This window comes from Aythya ferina (assembly GCF_964211825.1).
Source record: "Aythya ferina genome assembly, chromosome: 33".
Lineage (NCBI taxonomy): Eukaryota > Metazoa > Chordata > Aves > Anseriformes > Anatidae > Aythya > Aythya ferina.
Window position 1 is genome coordinate 909,943 of NC_140330.1, and position 18,556 is coordinate 928,498.

Sequence of the window (18,556 nt, forward strand, 5' to 3'; positions counted from 1 at the left end):
GAAACGACCCCGTTTTGGGGTGGGGGGGCAATTTCCAAGAGTGGGGTGCTTGGGGGGGGGTCGGCTCGTGTGCCCCCCCCCCTCCCAGCCCCTTGGGAACGGAAAAAAGTCAGCCCTGAGCGTGCAGCGACCCTGAGGGGAAGGGGAGTGGGGGGGGCGGGGGGGCTCAGCGTTGCCCCCCCCCTCCCGGCTCATCCAGTGTACGGCCCCCCCCGGGGGGGTCCCCGCGGGCCCCCTCAGAGGAGGACGAAGTCGTCCCCGGCGTTTTTTCGGCTTTTGTGACGCCGGGGGGGGGCAGCGGGGGGGGGCAAACGCGGCTCCTCCAAACCCTGCTCCTGCGCCCGGCCCTCGGCTACGGTGAACATGGGGTAGCGCTCCTGGCCCGGGGGGGCCTCCAGCACCTTTTTTTTTAAAAAAAACGAAAAAAAAACAACGTGAAGGGGTTGGGGGGGGCCTTAAGGATGCCCCCACCTTGGATAAAATAATTTTGGGGGGGGGGGGACTCACACGGGCCAGCTCGGCGCAGAGCTCGTCCAGCTCGTGCCCGCGGCGCGCGTAGAAGCCGATGGCGCAGCTCGGGTCCATCTTGGCGAAGGGCAGCTTGCGGGGGGAGCTGCAGTGGAAAGACTGGGGAGGGGGCGGTGGGGGGGGGGGCGTGGCGCCCCGAGGAGCCCCCCCCCCCCCTCCCGTGAGCCCCCCCAATTAATTCTCCGCGTCCTTTCCCTGTTTTTTTTTTTTTTATCCCCCCCCCGGCAGCTCGCACCCACCTGCAAGGGGAAGGCGTCGCGGGAGGTGTCCACGTAGGGCTGGCAGTAGTGGGGGTCCAGGTAGAGCAGGAAATTATCTGGGGGGGGGGGGACAATGACACAGGACACGCGGGGGGGGGCCCCACGGTGACACCGGGGTCGCGGTGACACCCTGGGGGTCCCGGGGGGGCTCCACGGTACCTTGGAAGCCGACGAAGTAGAGGGAGTGCCGCGGGCGGCCCCCGATGATGCCCACGCAGGACTTGAGCTTCAGCAGCTCCTGGGGGGGGACACGGGGATATTTGGGGGCATATTTGGGGGGGGGACACACGGGGATATTTGGGGTACGTTTGGGGGGGACACGGGGGCATTTGGGGGCATATTTGGGGGGACACGGGGATATTTGGGGTACGTTTGGGGGGGACATGGGGACATTTGGGATCATATTTGGGGGGGACACACGGGGATATTTGGGGTACGTTTGGGGGGGACACGGGGGCATTTGGGGGCATATTTGGGGGGACACGGGGATATTTGGGGTACGTTTGGGGGGGACACGGGGACATTTGGGGGCACATCTGGGGGGACACGGGGGCATTTGGGGGCACATCTGGGGGGACACGGGGGCATTTGGGGGCACATTTGGGGGGACACGGGGACATTTGGGGTCACGTTTGGGGGGGCACAACATTTGGGGTCACGTTTATGGGGGCACCTGGGGGTATTTGAGGTCACTTTTTTTGGGGGGGGACGAGAATATTTGGGGTCACATTTGGGGGGGTGCAACATTTGGGGTCGCATTTTTGGGGGCACACGGATATTTGGGGTCACGTTTTGGGGGGGGCACAACATTTGGGGTCACATTGGGGGGACACAGGGATATTTGGGGTACCATTTGGGGGGCACACAAGGGCATTTGGGGTCACATTTGGGGGGACATGGGGACATTTGGGGGCACATCTGGGCTCTTGGGGGGCTCTGTAGGGTTGGGGGGGGCCCTGGTCAGGCATGGGGGGCTCTCAGGTTTGGGGTGTCCTGGTTTAGGGCACCCTGGCACTTTTGGGGTGCCCCGATGTGTGCAGTGACCCTAAAATTTTTGGGGTGCCCAGGTTAGGGTGGGGGCCCTGATGTGTTTGGGGCGCCCTGGTTGGGTCTGGGGGGCCCTGAGGGATTTGGGGTACCCAAACCCAATTGGGGTGCCCTGGTTAGGATAAGGACCCGACAGATTTGGGGTGCTTTGCTTGGGATGTCCTGATTGGGGGTGAGGGTCCCAATAGTCTTGGGGTACCCTGGTGGGTTTGGGGTCCCCACACACTTCTGGGGTGCCATGCTTAAGACAGGGCCCTTGGGGGATTTGGGGTCCCCTATTTGGGGTGACCTTGTGAATTTGGGGTGCCCTGCTTAGGATGAGGCTCCTGATGGATTTGGGGTCCCCTATTTGGGGTACCCTGGTGGGTTTGGGGTTCCCACACACTTCTGGGGTGCCCTGCTTAGGATGGATCCCCTGGTGGATTTGGGGCACCCTATTCGGGGTGCCCTGAGGGATTTGGGGTCCCAACACACTTCTGGGGTGCCCTGCTTAGGATGAGGCTCCTGATGGATTTAGGGTGCCCTGGAGGATTCGGGGCCCCCTATTTGGGGTACCTTGGTGGATTTGGGGTTCCCACACACTTCTGGGGCACCCTGCTTAGGATGAGGCTCCTGATGGATTTGGGTTCCCCTATTTGGGATGCCCTGAGGGATTTGGGGTCCCCTATTTGGGGTGCCCTGGTGGATTCGGGGTCCCCACACACTTCTGGGGTATCCCGCTTAGGATGGGTCCCCTGGTGGATTTGGGGCGCCCTATTTGGTGCACCCTGATGGATTTGAGGTCCCCTGATGGATTTGGGGTCCCCTATTTGTGTCACCCTGATGGATTTGGGGTTCCCCACACCTCCCCGTGCCCCAGAGACAGAGGATGTCCCTTCCGCGCCCCCCCCAGGAGGATAAACCCCCCCCCGGGGGGGCCAAAACCCCCCCAAAAAACCCCACAGCCTCACCTTCATGCCCTCCACGTAGACGGGGTTGAGGCGCTCCCCGCCCAGCCTCACCGGCACCAGCACCAGCACGGCCCCGTTGGCGACCCCATGCACCAGCCCGGCCACGTCCCCCTTGTACACTGCCGAAATTTAGGGGCGGGGGGGCTCAGTCGGGACCCCCCCGGACTAAAAAATAAAAGGGGGGAGCCCCCGTGCCCCCCCACGCCCCCCCAGCACCCACCAGTGCAATCCTGCGAGACGTAAACCGCGAGCCCGGCGGCTTCGGGGCAGCTCTCCACCGCTTTCCTGCACGGGATGGGTGACCCTATAGGGGTTTTTTTTTGGGGTGGGGGTCTCCCCGAGCCCCCCAGAGCGCCCCCCAACCCCCAGGGGTTTTTACCTGAGGATGTGGGCGACGATGGAGGGGCCGTACCAGTCGCCGGCCCTTTTCCCAGCTCCTCGTCCCAGCTCCACCAGGCGGTGGATGCCCAAAGGGGCCCGCGGGTGGTCCCCAAAACAGGCCACCAGCGCCCGGTGCCACCGCTCGGCCTCGGGGGGCGAGGGGGGGGACAGCGGGGACCCCCCCAGAGCCCCCGACCACGTCCAGTCTAGGAACGAGCACGGGGAGGGGGGCGTTAGGGGGGTGTTTTTTGGGGTTGGGGTCGTTTTGGGGGTGGGATCGCGGTCGCCGTGTTCCCATCTCGTCTCCGTCCCTGTCGCAGGGGACACCCCGGGGACAACAAAAGATCCCAACCCCAAAATAATATGGGATCACCAGGGACACAGGGACACCCCAGGGGACCCCAAAACATCCCAACCCCAAAACAATATGGGATCACCAGGGAATATGGGGATGCCCCAGGGGACATAGGGACACACAAAGAAACCCCAAACACCCCAACCCAGGACAACATGGGATCACCAGGGACATGGGGGCACCCAGGGGACCCCAAAACACCCCAGATGAGAGCAATATGGGATCACCAGGGACATGGGGACATCCAGGGGACCCCAAAACACCCCAAATCAGGACAATATGGGATCACCAGAGACACAGGGACACCCCAGGGGACCCCAAAACACCCCAACCCAGAATATGGGATCACCAGGGACACGGGGACGCCCAGAGGACATGGGGACTCCCCAGGGGACATGGGAACACACAGAAAACCCCAAACACCTCAACCCAGGACAATATAAGGACACGGGGGCACCCAGGGGATACAGGGACGCCCAGAGGACCCTAAAATATCCAAACCCAGAACAATATGGGATCAACAGGGACATGGGGACACCTAAAGAAACCCCAAACCCCCCAACCCAAGACAATATGGGATCACCAGAGACACGGGGACACCCAGAAAACCCCAAAATACCCCAAACGAGAGCAATATGGGATCACCAGGGACACGGGGACACCCCAGGGAATACGGGGACGCCCCAGGGGACATGGGGACACCCAAAGAAACCCCAAACACCCAGGACAACATAGGATCACCGGGGACACCCAGGGGACCCCAAAACACCCCAACCCAGACCAATATGGGGTCACCAGAGACACGGGGACACCCAGAAAACCCCAAAATACCCCAAATGAGAGCAATATGGGATCACCAGGGACACGGGGACACCCCAGGGAATACGGGGACGCCCCAGGGGACATGGGGACACCCAAAGAAACCCCAAACACCCAGGACAACATAGGATCACCAGGGACATGGGGGCACCCAGAAAACCCCAAAATACCCCAAACGAGAGCAATATGGGATCACCAGGGACACGGGGACACCCCAGGGGACCCCAAAACACCCCAACCCAGAACAACATGGCATCACCAGAGACACGGGGACACCCAGAAAACCCCAAAACACCCCAAATCAGCACAATCCGGCATCCCCACGCACACGGGACCACCCAGGGGCCACCCCAGGCTCTCCCCCTCCCCTCCCAGAGCGTGCGGCTAACGGGAAGGATTTCGGGGCGCCGTGGGGGGGAGGGGGGGGGATCCTAAAGCTTTTTAGGGTGCCCACCTCTCCCCAGGAGGTGCAGGAGCAGCCCCTGGGCCAGCAGCATCTGCCCCGAGCGCAGGGCGCAGCCCCAACCCCCGTCGGTGCTCCAGGAGGTACCGGGCAGCACCGGGAAATCTCGCCGGTACGTCAGCCACAAACGGGAGCAGAAATCCCGACGGAAACGTTCGGCGTCCTCTGGGGGGGGGGAAATGTAAAATTTAGGGGGTCCCGAGGGTCCCAAAGGTCCCAGGACCCCCCCCCCGTGGTGCTCACCCTCCGTCGCCAGGCAGTAGGCGCGGCCCAGGAGGTGCAGCGGGGCCGCGGGGCTGAAGTGGGTGCGGGGTCGAAGGGTCCAGCCTAAGGGGGGGGGGACAAGAGGGACACCCCCCCGGGATGGTCGGTGAAACCCCCCGGAACGGTCGGAGACCCCCCAAGATGGTTGGGGACACCCCGGAATGGTTGGGGACACCCCGGAATGGTTGGGGACCCCCTCCCCTAATAACAACCCCTCCCCAAAAAAAGCTCCCAAGACCCTCAGGACCCCAAAATGGCCCTAAAAGGGCCTCACCCCCCACCCCCATCCCACCCTGACCCCATTTCTCTCCCCCCAAGGACCCCCTGACCACCCCCTTCCCTCCCCCAGGACCCCCCGGTAACCTCCGAGCCCCATCCCAAGACCCCCAGGACCCCCCCCAGGACCCCCTGAGCCCCCCAAACATCCCCGAAACCCCCCCGGTAACCCCCAGCCCCCATCCTAAGACCCCCAGGACCCCCCCACGGGACCCCCTGAGCCCCCCACACACCCCCAGGACCCCCCCCCCCAGAGCCCCCCACCCCATTTACCCTTGTCCCCAAGCACCCCCTGAACCCCCAGGACCCCCCCAGGACCCCCCCGGTAACCCCCAGCCCCCATCCCAAGACCCCAGGACACCCCCGACCCAATTACCCCCCCCCCACAGGACCTCCTGAGCCCTTGGGACCCCCGGTAACCCCCCCAAAACCCCCCCCGTGCCCCCCCGACCCCATTACCCCCCCCAAAAACCCCCTGAGCCCCCCATACTCCTCCAGTACCCCCTCAGTAACCCCCCGGTAACCCCCAGTCCCCATCCCAAGCCCCCCGGTGCCCCCCCGGTACCCCCTAACACCCTCCCGGTAGCCCCCGGTGCCCTCCCCGTGCCCCCCGGTACCCCCTTTCTCCATCCCAAGCCCCCCGGTACCCCCCCAGTACCCTCCCGGTAGCCCCCGGTTCCCCCCCAGTACCCCCAGACCCCATCCCAAGCCCCCCCGGTACCCCCTACCACCCTCCCGGTACCCCCCGGTGCCCCCGGTCCCCATTCCAAGCCCCCCGGTACCCCCCCGGTACCCTCCCGGTGCCTCCCGGTGCCCCCCGGTGCCTCCCCGGTGCCCCCATTCCCCATCCCAAGCCCCCCGGTACCCTCCCGGTGCCCCCCGGTGCCGGCCCGCACCATATCGGACGCTGTTCAAAGCCGACAGGAAACGGCCCCGCACCCGCTGCCCCTCACCGGGCCCGGAACCGGAACCGGGGCTTTCACCGGGCCCGCTACCGGAAGCGGAAGCGGAAGCGGGACCGGGAGGGGCCCCGCGGCCGCCGCCCCCCCCCCGCCGCGGGCCCGCGCTCATGGCGGCGGCGGCGGCGCGCGGGGCGGGGCGGGGCCCCGGCGGCAGGGGGCGTGGTCCCGGCGCCGGGGGGCGGGGCCTACGGGCACGGCCGCCGCCATTTTGGGTGCGGGCAGGCAGAAACCGGAAGCGGCGTCGCGGCCGGGCGGAAGTGGGGGGGGTTTCCATGGTGATGGGGCCTAGTGCGCCACTGGGGGCCTTTGGGGGGGGCATTTGGGGTCACGTTTAGGGGGTGACACGGGGGAATTTGGGGTCACTTTTTTGGGGGCGTGACATTTGGGGTCATTTTTGGGGAATAAACGGACATTTGGGGTCACATTTGGGGGGCACAACATTTGGGGTCACGTTTATGGGGGCACCCGGGGGTATTTGGGGTCACTTTTTTTGGGGGGACGAGAATATTTGGGGTCACATTTGGGGGGGGTGCAACATTTGGGGTCACATTTTGGAGTCACATTTTGGGGGGGGACACGTGGATATTTGGGGTCATATCAGGGGACACAGGAATATTTGGGATCACATTTTGGGGGGGCACAACATTTGGGGTCACATTTTGTGGGGGACACAGGGACATTTGGGGTTCCATTTGGGGGGACATAACATTTGGGGTCACGTTTTGGGGGGCACACGGATATTTGGGGTCACACTTGTGGGGTCACACGGGGATATTTGGGGTCACGTTTTGGGGGGCATAACATTTTGGGGTCACATTGGGGGGACACAGGGATATTTGGGGGGCACACAAGGACATTTGGGGTTACACTTCGGGGGGACACGGGGACATTTGGGGTCACATCTGGGTTCTTGGGGGGGCTCTGTAGGGTTTGGGGGAGCCCAGGTCAGCCATAGGGGGCCCTCAGGTTCAGGGTGTCCTGGTTTAGGGCACCCTAATGGGGTTGGGGTGCCCACGCATTATTGGGGTGCCCTGGCACTTTTGGGGTGCCCAGGTTAGGGTGGGGGCCCTGATGGGTTTGGGGGACCCTGATGGGTTTGGGGGGCCATGATGGAATTGGGATTCCCTATTTGGGGTGCCCTGGTGGATTTGGGGTCCCCACACATTTCTGGGGTGCCTCACTTAGGATGGGGCCCCTGGTGGATTTGGGGTGCCCTATTTGGGGTGCTCTAAGGGATTTGGGGTCCCCTAGTTGGGGTGCCCTGGTGGATTTGGGGTCCCCACACACTTCTGGGGTGCCCTGCTTAGGATGAGGACCCTGGTGGATTTGGGGTTCCCTAGTCGGGGTGCCCTGGTGGATTTGGGGTTCCCATTTGGGGTCCCCTGGTGGATTTGGGGCTCCCTAGATGGGGTGCCCTATTTGGGGTGCCCTGAGGGATTTAGGGTTCCCTATTTGGGGTGTCCTGAGGGATTTGTTGTGCCCTCATTTATTTAGGGTTCCCTATTTGGGGTGCCCTGGTGGATTCGGGGCGCCCTGAAGGATTTGGTGTGCCCTGGTGGATTTGGGGTGCCCTATTTGGGGTGCCCTGCTGGATTTGGGGCGCCCTGAAGGATTTGGGGTGCCCTGATGGATTTAGGGTTCCCTATTTGGGGTGCCCTGGTGGATTTGGGGCGCCCTGAAGGATTTGGGGTGCCCTGGTGGATTTGGGGTGCCCTATTTGGGGTGCCCTGGTGGATTTGGGGCGCCCTGAAGGATTTGGGGTGCCCTGGTGGATTTGGGGTGCCCTATTTGGGGTGCCATATTTGGGGTGCCCTGAGGGATTTGTTGTGCCCTCATTTATTTAGGGTTCTCTATTTGGGGTGCCCTGGTGGATTTGGAGCACCCCGATGGATTTGGGGTGCCCTGGTGGATTTAGGGTTCCCTATTTAGGTTTCCCTATTTTGAGCACCCTGCTGCATTTTGGGGCACCCAGATGCATTCGGGACGCCCCCACCCCATCGGACTGCCCCGATTGGGATCGAGGGGGGGGGATCCTAATGGGGTGGTGACCCCCGGGGGCAGGTTTTGGGGTGCAGGGATGGGGTCGGGGTGCAGGCCGGGACCTGCCCTATGGGTGCGGGCAGCCAGACGCGGGCAGCCCCAGCCAGACGGGCGGCCACGGCGACCGGTTCGGCGGCCCCGCCCGGCGCCGGGGGGGGGGGCAGGAGATTTTGGGGGGGGTCTGGGGATTTTGGGGGGGCGCAGGGAATTTTTTATTGGGGTGCTCTGGGATTTTTGGGGGGCTCGGGGTGTCCTGGGGGGACCCTTGAAGAGGGGGTTGGGCACATCCAGAAGGGATCTGGGGGGGGCTCGGGGAATTTTGGGGGGCCCCGGGGATTTTGGGGGGGGTCCGGGGATTTTGGGGGGGCTCCGGGATTTATGGGGGGGCACGGGGAATTTTTTTTTGGGGTGCTCTGGGATTTTTGGGGGGCTCGGAGTGTCCTGGGGGGACCCTTAAAGAGGGGGTTGGGCACATCCAGAAGGGATCTGGGGGGGCTCGGGGAATTTTGGGGGGCCCCGGGGATTTTGGGGGGGGCTCGGGGATTTTGGAGGGGTCTCAGGGAATTTTGGGGGGGCTTTGGGATTTTTGGGGGGCCTCGGGGTGTCCTGGGGGGACCCTTAAAGAGGGGGTTGGGCACATCCAGGAGGGATCTGGGGGGGCTCATGCACATTTTGGGGGGGCTCGGGGAATTTTTTTGGGGAGCCGAGGATTTTGGGGGGGTCTCAGGGAATTTTTTGGGGGGCTTTGGGATTTTTGGGGGGCCTCGGAGTGTCCTGGGGGGACCCTTAAAGAGGTGGTTGTGCACCTCCAGGAGGGATCTCGGGGGGGCTCGGGGAATTTTGGGGGGTCCGGGGGATTTGGGGGGGGCTCGGGGATTTATGGGGGGGCTCAGGGAATTTTTAGGGGGCCTCTGGGATTTTGGGGGGGGCTTTGGGATTTTTGGGGGGCCTCGGAGTGTCCTGGGGGGACCCTTAAAGAGGGGGTTGAGCACATCCAGAAGGGATCTGGGGGGGGCTCGGGAAATTTTGGGGGGCCCCGGGGATTTTGGGGGGGGGCTCGGGGATTTTGGAGGGGTCTCAGGGAATTTTGGGGGGGCTTTGGGATTTTTGGGGGGCCTCGGGGTGTCCTGGGGGGACCCTTAAAGAGGGGGTTGGGCACCTCCAGGAGGGATCTGGGGGGGCTCGGGGAATTTTGGGGGGGCTCGGGGAATTTTTGGGGGGCCCCGGGGATTTGGGGGGGGCTCAGGGAATTTTTAGGGGGCCTCTGGGATTTTTTGGGGGGGCTTTGGGATTTTTGGGGGGCCTCGGAGTGTCCTGGGGGGACCCTTAAAGAGGAGGTTGGGCACCTCCAGGAGGGATCTGGGGGGGGCTCGAGCACATTTTGGGGGGGGTCTTTGGTATATTGGGGGGCTCGGGTAAATTTGGGGGGGGTCATGAGATATTTGGGGGGGCTCGGGTATATTTGGGGGACTCAGGCACATTTTGGGGGGGGGCTCGGACACATCGGGGGGGGCCTTGGGTGCATTTTGGGGGATTTGGGGCACATTTTGGGGGGTTTTGGGTACGTCTTAGAGGCTCGGGTGCATCCGGGGGGGGTGCATTTCGGGGGGGGGGGGACTCGAATTTGGGGAGGGGGGGGTCAGGGATGTCCTGGGGGCTTGGGGATGCCCACGGAGGGGGTTGGGCACATCTGGGGGGGTCACACACACATGGGGGGGCGCACACACACATTGGGGGGGGGCACACACCTGGGGGGGGGGGGTCACAGACACCTGAGGGGGGGTCACACACACCTGGGGGGGTCACAGACACCTGGGGGGGGCCCACACACATGGGGGGTCACAGACACCTGGGGGGGTCACAGACACCTGGGGGGGCACACACACATGGGGGGGCACACACACTGGGGGGGGTCACACACACCTGGGGCGGGGGTCACAGACACCTGGGGGGGTCACACACATTGGGGGGGGTCACACACACCTGGGGGGGGGCACACACCTGGGGGGGGGGGGGGGCAGAGGGGCCTGGAGAGCTTTGGGCACCCCCAAGGGGGGCACCTCGGGGGTCCTCGCCCCCCCCAAAACCGGGATGAAGTGTGTTGGGGGGGGGAGGGGGAGGAATTTTATTTTTTGGGGGGGGGGGCGGCCCAAATGCAGGAGCTGCCCCCGCCCCGCCCGGCCCCGCCCGGCCCCGCCGCGCCCCACCGGAGGCAGCGCAGCGCGGAGCGGCGCCGGGTCCCCGCGGTGAGTCCCTGGGGGGGGGGCGCGGGGGGGGGGACACCGGGGACAGCTGGGGGGGTGGGCAAGGAGAGAGAGACCCCCCCACGCCACCCCCACCCCCCCCCAGCACAACTCACCCCCCCCCCAAGCAGAGGGAAAGGGAGCGGGTGGGGAAACTGAGGCACGGGGGACGGGGGGGCGCTGGGTTTTGGGGGGGGGGGCACGATTTAACCCCCCCCCTCCCACCCCCCCATTCCCACGGACCCCCCCATCCCATTCCCACGGCTCTCGGGACCCCCCCCCCTCATTCCCAAGGCTCACAGCCCCCCCCCTTTCCCCATTCCCACGGTTCCCTGGACCCCCCCCCCCAAATTCCTACAGCTCTCAGGACCCCCCCCCCCATTCCCACAGCCCCCCCACCCCATTCCCAAGTCTCTCAGCCCCCCCCCCACCCCATTCCTACAGCTCTTAAGACCCCCCCCAAATTCCCACAGCCCCCCCACCCCATTCCCACGCCTCTCAGGACCCCCCCACCCCATTCCTACAGCTCTCAGGACCCCCCCCCCCCTTCCCACAGCCCCCCCCACCCCATTCCCACACCTCCCTCCCCCCCCCCCCACTGCTTTTAGGACCCCCCCACCCCATTCCAACAACTCCCAGGACCCCCCCGCCCCATTCCCATCCCTCAGACCCCCCCCACCCCATTCCCACAGCTCTTAAGACCCCCCCCCATTCCCACAGCCCCCCCCCCATCCCATTCCACCCCCCCCCCCTCAAACCGGTGCCACCCCCGCCAGGCTGGGTGCCCCCCCCCCCTTTTTCCCTCCCTTCTCCAGCAGTGCCCTGGGGGCCCGGCCGCACCCATCCCACCCACCCCAAATATTTGGGCAGGTTCCTGGCGTGGGGGGGGGGGTTGGGATTTATTTTTTTTTTTGGGGGGGGGAACACCGAGCCCCCAACCGCGGTGGGTGCCCGCGGCGCCCCGAGCCGGGGCGTGGGCGCGAGGGCAGGGCGAGACAGCGGCGGGTGCCCGCGGGCAGCGACGCACAAAGGGGTGCAGGGATCCCACGGGGGGGGCACCCATGGGTGGGCAGGGATCCCACGGGTGGGGGGGGGGGGCACCCAGGTGAGCCTGCGCGCACGTGCGCACGGAGAAACCCCCCCCCCCCACACACACACACACCTCCCTTTGCACCCCGGGGTGGGGAGCACCCATAGAGGCGCATGCGCTGGCACGGACCCCGTGCGAGCACCCACGGGTGCGGTCAGCACCCAAAGGGTGCCCACCCCCCCCCCCGCATCCCCCTGTGGGTGTGCAAACGTGCGTGGCCCCCCCCGACCAAAAACACACACGTGTGGGGTGCGTGGGGTGCCCCGTGGGGGTGCACACGCGTGTGGGGCCGTGTGGGGAGCCCCGTGCACGTGTGTCCAGCAACACACGTGAGTTGCACACGCGTGTAGCCATGGCGTGAGCACCCATGTGAGCCGCACATGTGTGTAGCCATGACACGAGCACCCATGGGTGCCCCACACATGTGTATCCACCATGTGAACACCCATGGTGCCCCACATGCGTGTATCCATGACACGAACACCCATGGGTACCCCACACGCATGTATCCATGACATGAACACCCATGGGTGCCCCACACGTGTGTATCCACCATGTGAACACCCATGGGTGCCCCACATGCATGTATCCATGACACGAGCACCCATGGGTGCCCCACACGCATGTATCCATGACACGAGCACCCATGGGTGCCCCACACGCGTGTATCCACTGTGTGAACACCCATGGGTGCCCCACACATGTGTATCCACAACACGAACACCCATGGGTGCCCCACACGCATGTATCCATGACACAAACACCCACAGGTGTCCACGTGCGTACATCCATGACATGAACACCCACGGGTGCCCCACACATCTGTAACCACAACACGAGCACCCACGGGTGCCCCACACACATGTATCCATGACATGAGCACCCACATGCGTATATCCGTGCCACAAACACCTGAGGGTGCCCCACACGTGTATCCACAACACAGCCACCCACGGGTGCCCATGCAAGTATGTCCTTGATACAAACACCCACGGGTGCCCCACACACATATATCCACAATATGAGCACCCATGGGTGCCCCACAGACACGTATCCATGACATACCCACCCATGGGTGCCCACACCCATATATCCACAACACGGGCACTCATGGGTGCCCCACAGACACATATCTATGACACAAACACCATGGGTGCGCACACATATATATCCACAACACGAGCACCCATGGGTGCCCCACAGACACATATCCATGACATACCCACCCATGGGTGGCCCCCATGTGTATATCCACAACACGACCACCCATGGGTGCCAACGTGTACATATCCACGACACCAACACTCACAGGTGCCCCACAGACACATATCCATGACATGAGCACCCATGGGTGCCCACACACATATATCCACAACAGGGGCACCCATGGGTGCCCCACAGACACATATCCATGACACGAACACCATGGGTGCACACACACGGATATCCACAACATGACCACCCATGGGTGCCCCACAGACACATATCCATGACATGAGCACCCATGGGTGCCCACACACGGATATCCACAACACAAGCACCCATGGGTGCCCCACAGACCCATATCCATGACATACCCACCCATGGGTGCCCATGCACATATATCCACAACACGGGCACCCATGGGTGCCCCACAGACCCATATCCATGACACGAGCACCCATGGGTGCCCCACAGACACATATCCACGACACGAACACCATGGGAGCGCGCACACATATATCCACATGACCACCCATGGGTGCCCCACAGACACATATCCATTACACAAGCACCCATAGGTGCCCCACAGACACATATCCACAACACGAACACCATGGGAGCGCGCACACATATATCCACATGACCACCCATGGGTGCCCCACAGACACATATCCATGCCACGAGCACCCATGGGTGCCCACACATATATCCACAACACACCCACCCACGGGTGCCCTCACTCACACCCCACCCCCCCGCAGGCCCAGCGGACCCCCCCCTCTCCACCCCACACCCCGGGGTGCCCCCGCCATGTAGCCACCCCGCTCCGCCCGCCATGGAGCCGCCGGACAACGCCATCATCGCTCTGCACTACAACTACACGGGCAAGCTGCACGCCGGGCGCTACCGCGGCAGCCTGCGGCCCGAGGCCGTCGCCTTCCTGGCCGTCTGCGGCGTCATCGTGCTGGAGAACCTGGTGGTGCTGGTGGCCCTGTGGCGCGACAAGAAGCTGCACTCGCCCATGTACTACCTGCTGGGCAACCTGACCCTCTCCGACCTGCTGGCCGGCGTGGCTTACACCGCCAACATCGCCATGTCCGGCGCCACCACCCTGCGCCTGACGCCGGCCCTCTGGTTCCTCCGCGAGGGCGGCGTCTTCGCCACCTTGGCCGCCTCGGTGCTCAGCCTCTTGGCCATCGCGGTGGAGCGGCACCTCACCATGGCGCGGGTGGCGGTGGCCCGCGGGGACAAGAAGGGGAGGATGCTGGCGTTGGCGGGGGCCAGCTGGGGGGCGGCGGTGGCCTTGGCGGCCCTGCCGGGTTTGGGGTGGAACTGCCTGGGGGACCTGGCGGCCTGCTCCACCGTGCTGCCGCTCTACTCCAAGGGCTACGTCTTCTTCTGCGTGGCGCTCTTCCTCGCCATCCTGGTGGCCATCGTCATCCTCTACGCCCGCGTCTACCGGGCGGCGAGGGGCAGCGGGAGGCGCCTGGGGGGGAAACGCAGGGCGAGGGCCTACCTGGCCCTGCTGCGGACGGTGGCGGTGGTGGTGGGGGCCTTCATCGCCTGCTGGTTGCCCCTCTTCCTCCTCTTGCTCTTGGACGCCTGGGGTTGCCCGGGGGCTTGCGCCGTGCTCTACCAGGCCGATTATTTCCTGGGGGTGGCCATGGCCAACTCCTTGCTCAACCCCTTGCTCTACACCCTGACCAGCCGGGAGCTTTGCCGAGCCGTCGGGAGGTTGTTAGGGGCTGGGGGCTGCGGCCGTGACCCCCCCGGAGAAGGGACCAGGAGGGGGTTGCCCGGCACCGGGGGGGGTAGCGGGAGTCGCTCCGGGACGGCCAGGGCGGAGGGGGGGGACACCAGCGGCTCCACGGGGCCCCAGGGGGGGAAAGGGGCGCAGGGGGGGCAGGGGTGATGTGGGGGGGGGCCTGGTGCTGTCCCCATCCTTGTCCCCATCCCCATGGCCCCATCGTGTCCCCATCCCTGTCCCCTCCCCAGCACCGCCAAGGCTGGGGGGGGTCCCCGTCCCCATCCTGTCACTGTTGTTGTCCTCCCCCCCCCCCCCCCACCCCCGTGACCCCACTGCTCTCTTTGCTTCTCCCCCCCCCCCTTGCTCAATATTTTTTTGTAATACGTTTGTAATAAAAAAAGCCGATTTTGGAGGTTTTTGGAGCCGCTGAGCCTCACCGAGTCCCCTCCCACTGGGGACAGCGCAGGGGACACCGAGAGGTCCCCAACTGGGGGGGGCAGCGGGACAGGCCCAGCCCCGGGGTGACACGAGGACACTTGGGGTGACACAAGGACACTCAGGGTGACATGGGGACACCCAGGGTGACACGGGGATGTCAGAACGTCCCAACCCAGGGTAATGTGGGGACACCCAGGGGACGTGGGGACACCCCAGGGGACAGGGGGATGCCAGAATGTCCCAATCCAGGGTGACACAAGGACACCCAGGGGACACGGGGACACCCCGGGGGACATGGGGACACCAGAATGTCCCAGCATGGGGTAATATGGGGACACCCAAGGGACACGGGGACACCCCAGGGACACTGAAGTGTCCCAATCCAGGGCGACGTGGGGGTACCCAGGGACACCCCAGGAGACAGGGGGACACCCTAGGGGACACGGGGACACCCTAGGGGGCAGGGGGATGCCAGAATGTCCCAGTCCAGGGTGACACGGGGACACCCCAGGGAACAGGGGGTCACCCAAGGGACACCAAAATGTCCCAATCCAGGGTGACATGGGGGGACCCAGGGGACACGGGGACACCCTGGGGGACATGGGGACACCAAAATGTCCCAACCCAGGGTGACATGGGGCCACCCAGGGGCCACGGGGACACCCCGGGGGGCAGGTGACACCCAAGGGACACCCAGAGCCCCAGCCCCGGGTGACGCAGGGGCCACCCAGGGGCCACCCAGCGGCCACGGGGCCACCCCCGTGACGTAGCAGCCCCCCACGTGACTCAGGGGCCACCCCCGTGACGTCACACCCCCCCCCCCCCCCCTCCCCGAGGACTTTTATTCTGGCGGAAAAACCCCGGGGGGGGGGGCGCGGCAGGGAGTGGGCGTGGCCTCGCTGTGACGTCACCGAATGACGGGCGTGGTTAGCGAAGGAGGGGGCGTGGCCAAGCGCGGGGGGGGGACTCTTACTGTGACGTGGGCGCCGCGCGCTGCTTAGTCACGGCCCCCCCCCGCCCCCCCCCTCCCCCGTCACCGCCCCCCCCCTCCCCTCCCCCCCCCCCCCCGCGCCGCCAGCGCCGGGGCCGCGCCATGGCCGGGTGAGCCCCCCCCCCCCACCCCCCCACCCCCCCCCAAATCCCCAGGACCCCCCCCCCAACCCTCCTCGGGACCCCCCCCCCCCTCCAGAACCCCGCCCCCGGGACCGCCCCCCCCCACCCCCTTCCAGCTCCCTTTGCCCCCCCCCCCCCGGTTTGTTTACACAGCCCTCCCCCCCCCCCATGTTCGATTTTTTGGTTTTTTTTTGTCCCCCCCCCCCAAAAAAAAAAAAATAATATCCGGGGGGGGCACTGGGATAGCTGGGGGGGGGGGGAGGGAATTGGGGGGTTATGGGGGGGGGGGGAAAGCACCTGGGACCCCCCCCTTGCCTCAATTTCCCCCCCCCGCGTGTATCGGGGGTGACACCGGGGGCCGTGTCCCCCCCCCACCCCGTGACCCCCCCACCGTGCTGTCGGGGGGTTCCCTTCCCCTTCCCCCCCCCCCCGCGCCTCAGTTTCCCCGTTGGGTGCTGGGGATCGTGAGAGGCCCCCCACTTCCTATGCCCCCCCCCCCGCCATGCTCCAGGGGTGATCGGGGGGGGGTCCCCTTTTTCTCCCCCCCCCCCCCCGTGCCTCAATTTCCCCACCCCACAGCCCCCTCTGACCCCCCCCCGTGCCTCAGTTTCCCCACTGAGCTTCAGGGATGATTGGGGGGGGGTCCATTTCTCTGCCCCCCCCCCCCCAGTGTCCCAGTTTCCCCCAAATGCCCCAGGGATAATTTGGGGTCCCCTTCCCCCCCGTGCCTCAGTTTCCCCCAAATGCCCCAGGTTTGATCTGGGGGTGCCTCGATTTCCCCCAAATGCCCTAGGGATGATTTGGGGTCCCCTACCCCCCCATGGCTCAATTTCCCCAAATGCCCAGGGATAATTTGGGGTCCCCTTCCCCCCCGTGCCTCAGTTTCCCCCAAATGCCCCAGGTTTGATCTAGGGGTGCCTTGATTTCCCCCAAATACCCCAGGGATAATTTGGGGTCCCCTTCCTGCCCCGTGCCTCAGTTTCCCCAAACGTCCAGGGACAATCTGGGGCTGCCTCATTCCCCCTCCCATGCCTCAGTTTCCCCCTTGTGCTCCAGGGACAATTTGGGGCCCCCTTCCCTCCCCATGCCTTAATTTCCCCCAAATGCCCAGGGATAATTTGGGGCCCCCTTCTCCCCTTGTGCCTCAGTTTCTCCAAATGCCCCAGGGACAATCTGGGGTCCCCTACCCCCCCTGTGCCTCAGTTTCCCCCAAATACCCCAGGTTTGATCTGGGGGTGCCTCGATTTCCCCCAAATACCCCAGGGATAATTTGGGGTCCCCTGCCCCCCCATGCCTCAGTTTCCCCCAAAGACCCCAGAAACAATTTGGGGTCCCCTGCCCTCCCCATGCCTCAATTTCCCCAAATACCCAGGGATAATTTGGGGCCCCCTTCCCCCCTCGTGCCTCAGTTTCCCCCAACCCCCCCAGGGATAATTTAGGTCCCCCTATCCCCCCCCCTTTCCCCCCCCCCCCCCTCTAACCCCTCCTCTCTCCCACAGCTCCACCGCCGCCGCCGTCCCCTCGCCGCCCCCCGCGAGCCCCGCGGCTCCCTCTTAGCCCACCCGTTACCCCCATAACCACCCCCCCCCCCCCCCAAAAAAAAAAAAACCACCCCAAAAATCGCCCCCGGGGGGGGGCCTGCCATGCTCCTCCGGCCATGTACGCCCCCGAGTGCCAGGCGGAGGTGACGCCGTCGGGGCAGGGGAACCGCTCGTTCAGCTACACCCTGGAGGAGCACCCCAAGCAGGCCTTCGGCATCATGAACCAGCTGCGGCTCAGCCGCCAGCTCTGCGACGTCACCCTGCGGGTGCGCTACCGCGACGCCCCCCCCGCCGATTTCCCGGCCCACAAAGTGGTCCTGGCTTCCTCCAGCCCCGTCTTCAAGGCCATGTTCACGGCCGGCCTGCGGGAGCAGGCGATGGAGGTGGTGCCCATCGAAGGGGTGCACCCGCGGGTGATGGAGCGGCTGGTGGAGTTCGCCTACACCGCCTCCATCTCGGTGGGCGAGCGCTGCGTGCTGCACGTGATGAACGGCGCCGTCATGTACCAGATCGACAGCGTGGTGCGCGCCTGCTGCGACTTCCTGGTGCAGCAGCTCGACCCCAGCAACGCCATCGGCATCGCCAACTTCGCCGAGCAGATCGGCTGCGCCGAGCTGCACCAGCGGGCCCGCGAGTATATCTACATGCACTTCGGGGAGGTGAGCCGGGGGGGGGTCAAAGGTGGGGTTTGGGGGGGGTTTGGGGAGGTTTGGGGGGGTCTTGGGGAGGTTTGGGGGGTCCTGAGGGGGTTGGGGGGGGTTTTGGGGAGGTTTGGGGGGGTCTTGGGGAGGTTTGAGGGGGTCTTGGGGGTTTGGGAGGAGGCTGGGGGGGTCCTG

The 18,556-nt window shown here is 65.1% G+C and overlaps 2 protein-coding genes across 2 annotated transcripts in view; one reads left to right on the top strand and one right to left on the bottom strand.

The window, feature by feature from the left end:
* Nucleotides 1-99: 99 nt before the first annotated feature.
* Nucleotides 100-14,235, bottom strand: ATG4D (autophagy related 4D cysteine peptidase). The gene is made up of 12 exons (XM_084501605.1): nt 13,960-14,235; nt 13,789-13,872; nt 6,240-6,601; nt 5,047-5,130; nt 4,795-4,968; nt 3,165-3,372; nt 3,006-3,070; nt 2,786-2,904; nt 948-1,026; nt 768-844; nt 508-627; nt 100-401 (listed from the first exon to the last, which is right to left on the bottom strand). Exons 1-12 carry the CDS (start codon nt 14,100-14,102, stop codon nt 237-239), a joined length of 1,680 nt encoding a protein of 559 aa, XP_084357731.1. The 5' UTR covers nt 14,103-14,235; the 3' UTR covers nt 100-236.
* A 3,479-nt stretch (nt 14,236-17,714) lies between these two features.
* The window catches only part of KEAP1 (kelch like ECH associated protein 1), a gene marked incomplete at its 3' end in the record, with an annotated part of 3,187 nt that continues 2,345 nt past the window's right edge, over nt 17,715-18,556 (top strand). The window contains exon 1 of the mRNA XM_084501608.1: nt 17,715-18,401. Coding sequence (XP_084357734.1) covers nt 17,837-18,401 — 565 coding nt within the window. The 5' untranslated portion in view covers nt 17,715-17,836. The remainder of the gene's footprint in view (nt 18,402-18,556) is intronic.

What these genes read in the sequence shown, in the direction of transcription:
- ATG4D (XM_084501605.1), bottom strand. Translation starts at nt 14,102, where the DNA reads ATGGTGAGGTGCCGCTCCACCGCGATGGCCAAGAGGCTGAGCACCGAG. An exon ending in GACATGGCGATGTTGGCGGT is followed by an intron (nt 13,873 to 13,959) that starts GTAAGCCACGCC and finishes GTCGCGCCACAG; the next exon opens with GGCCACCAGCACCACCAGGT. An exon ending in CTACTTCGTCGGCTTCCAAG is followed by an intron (nt 845 to 947) that starts GTACCGTGGAGC and finishes CCCCCCCCCCAG; the next exon opens with ATAATTTCCTGCTCTACCTG.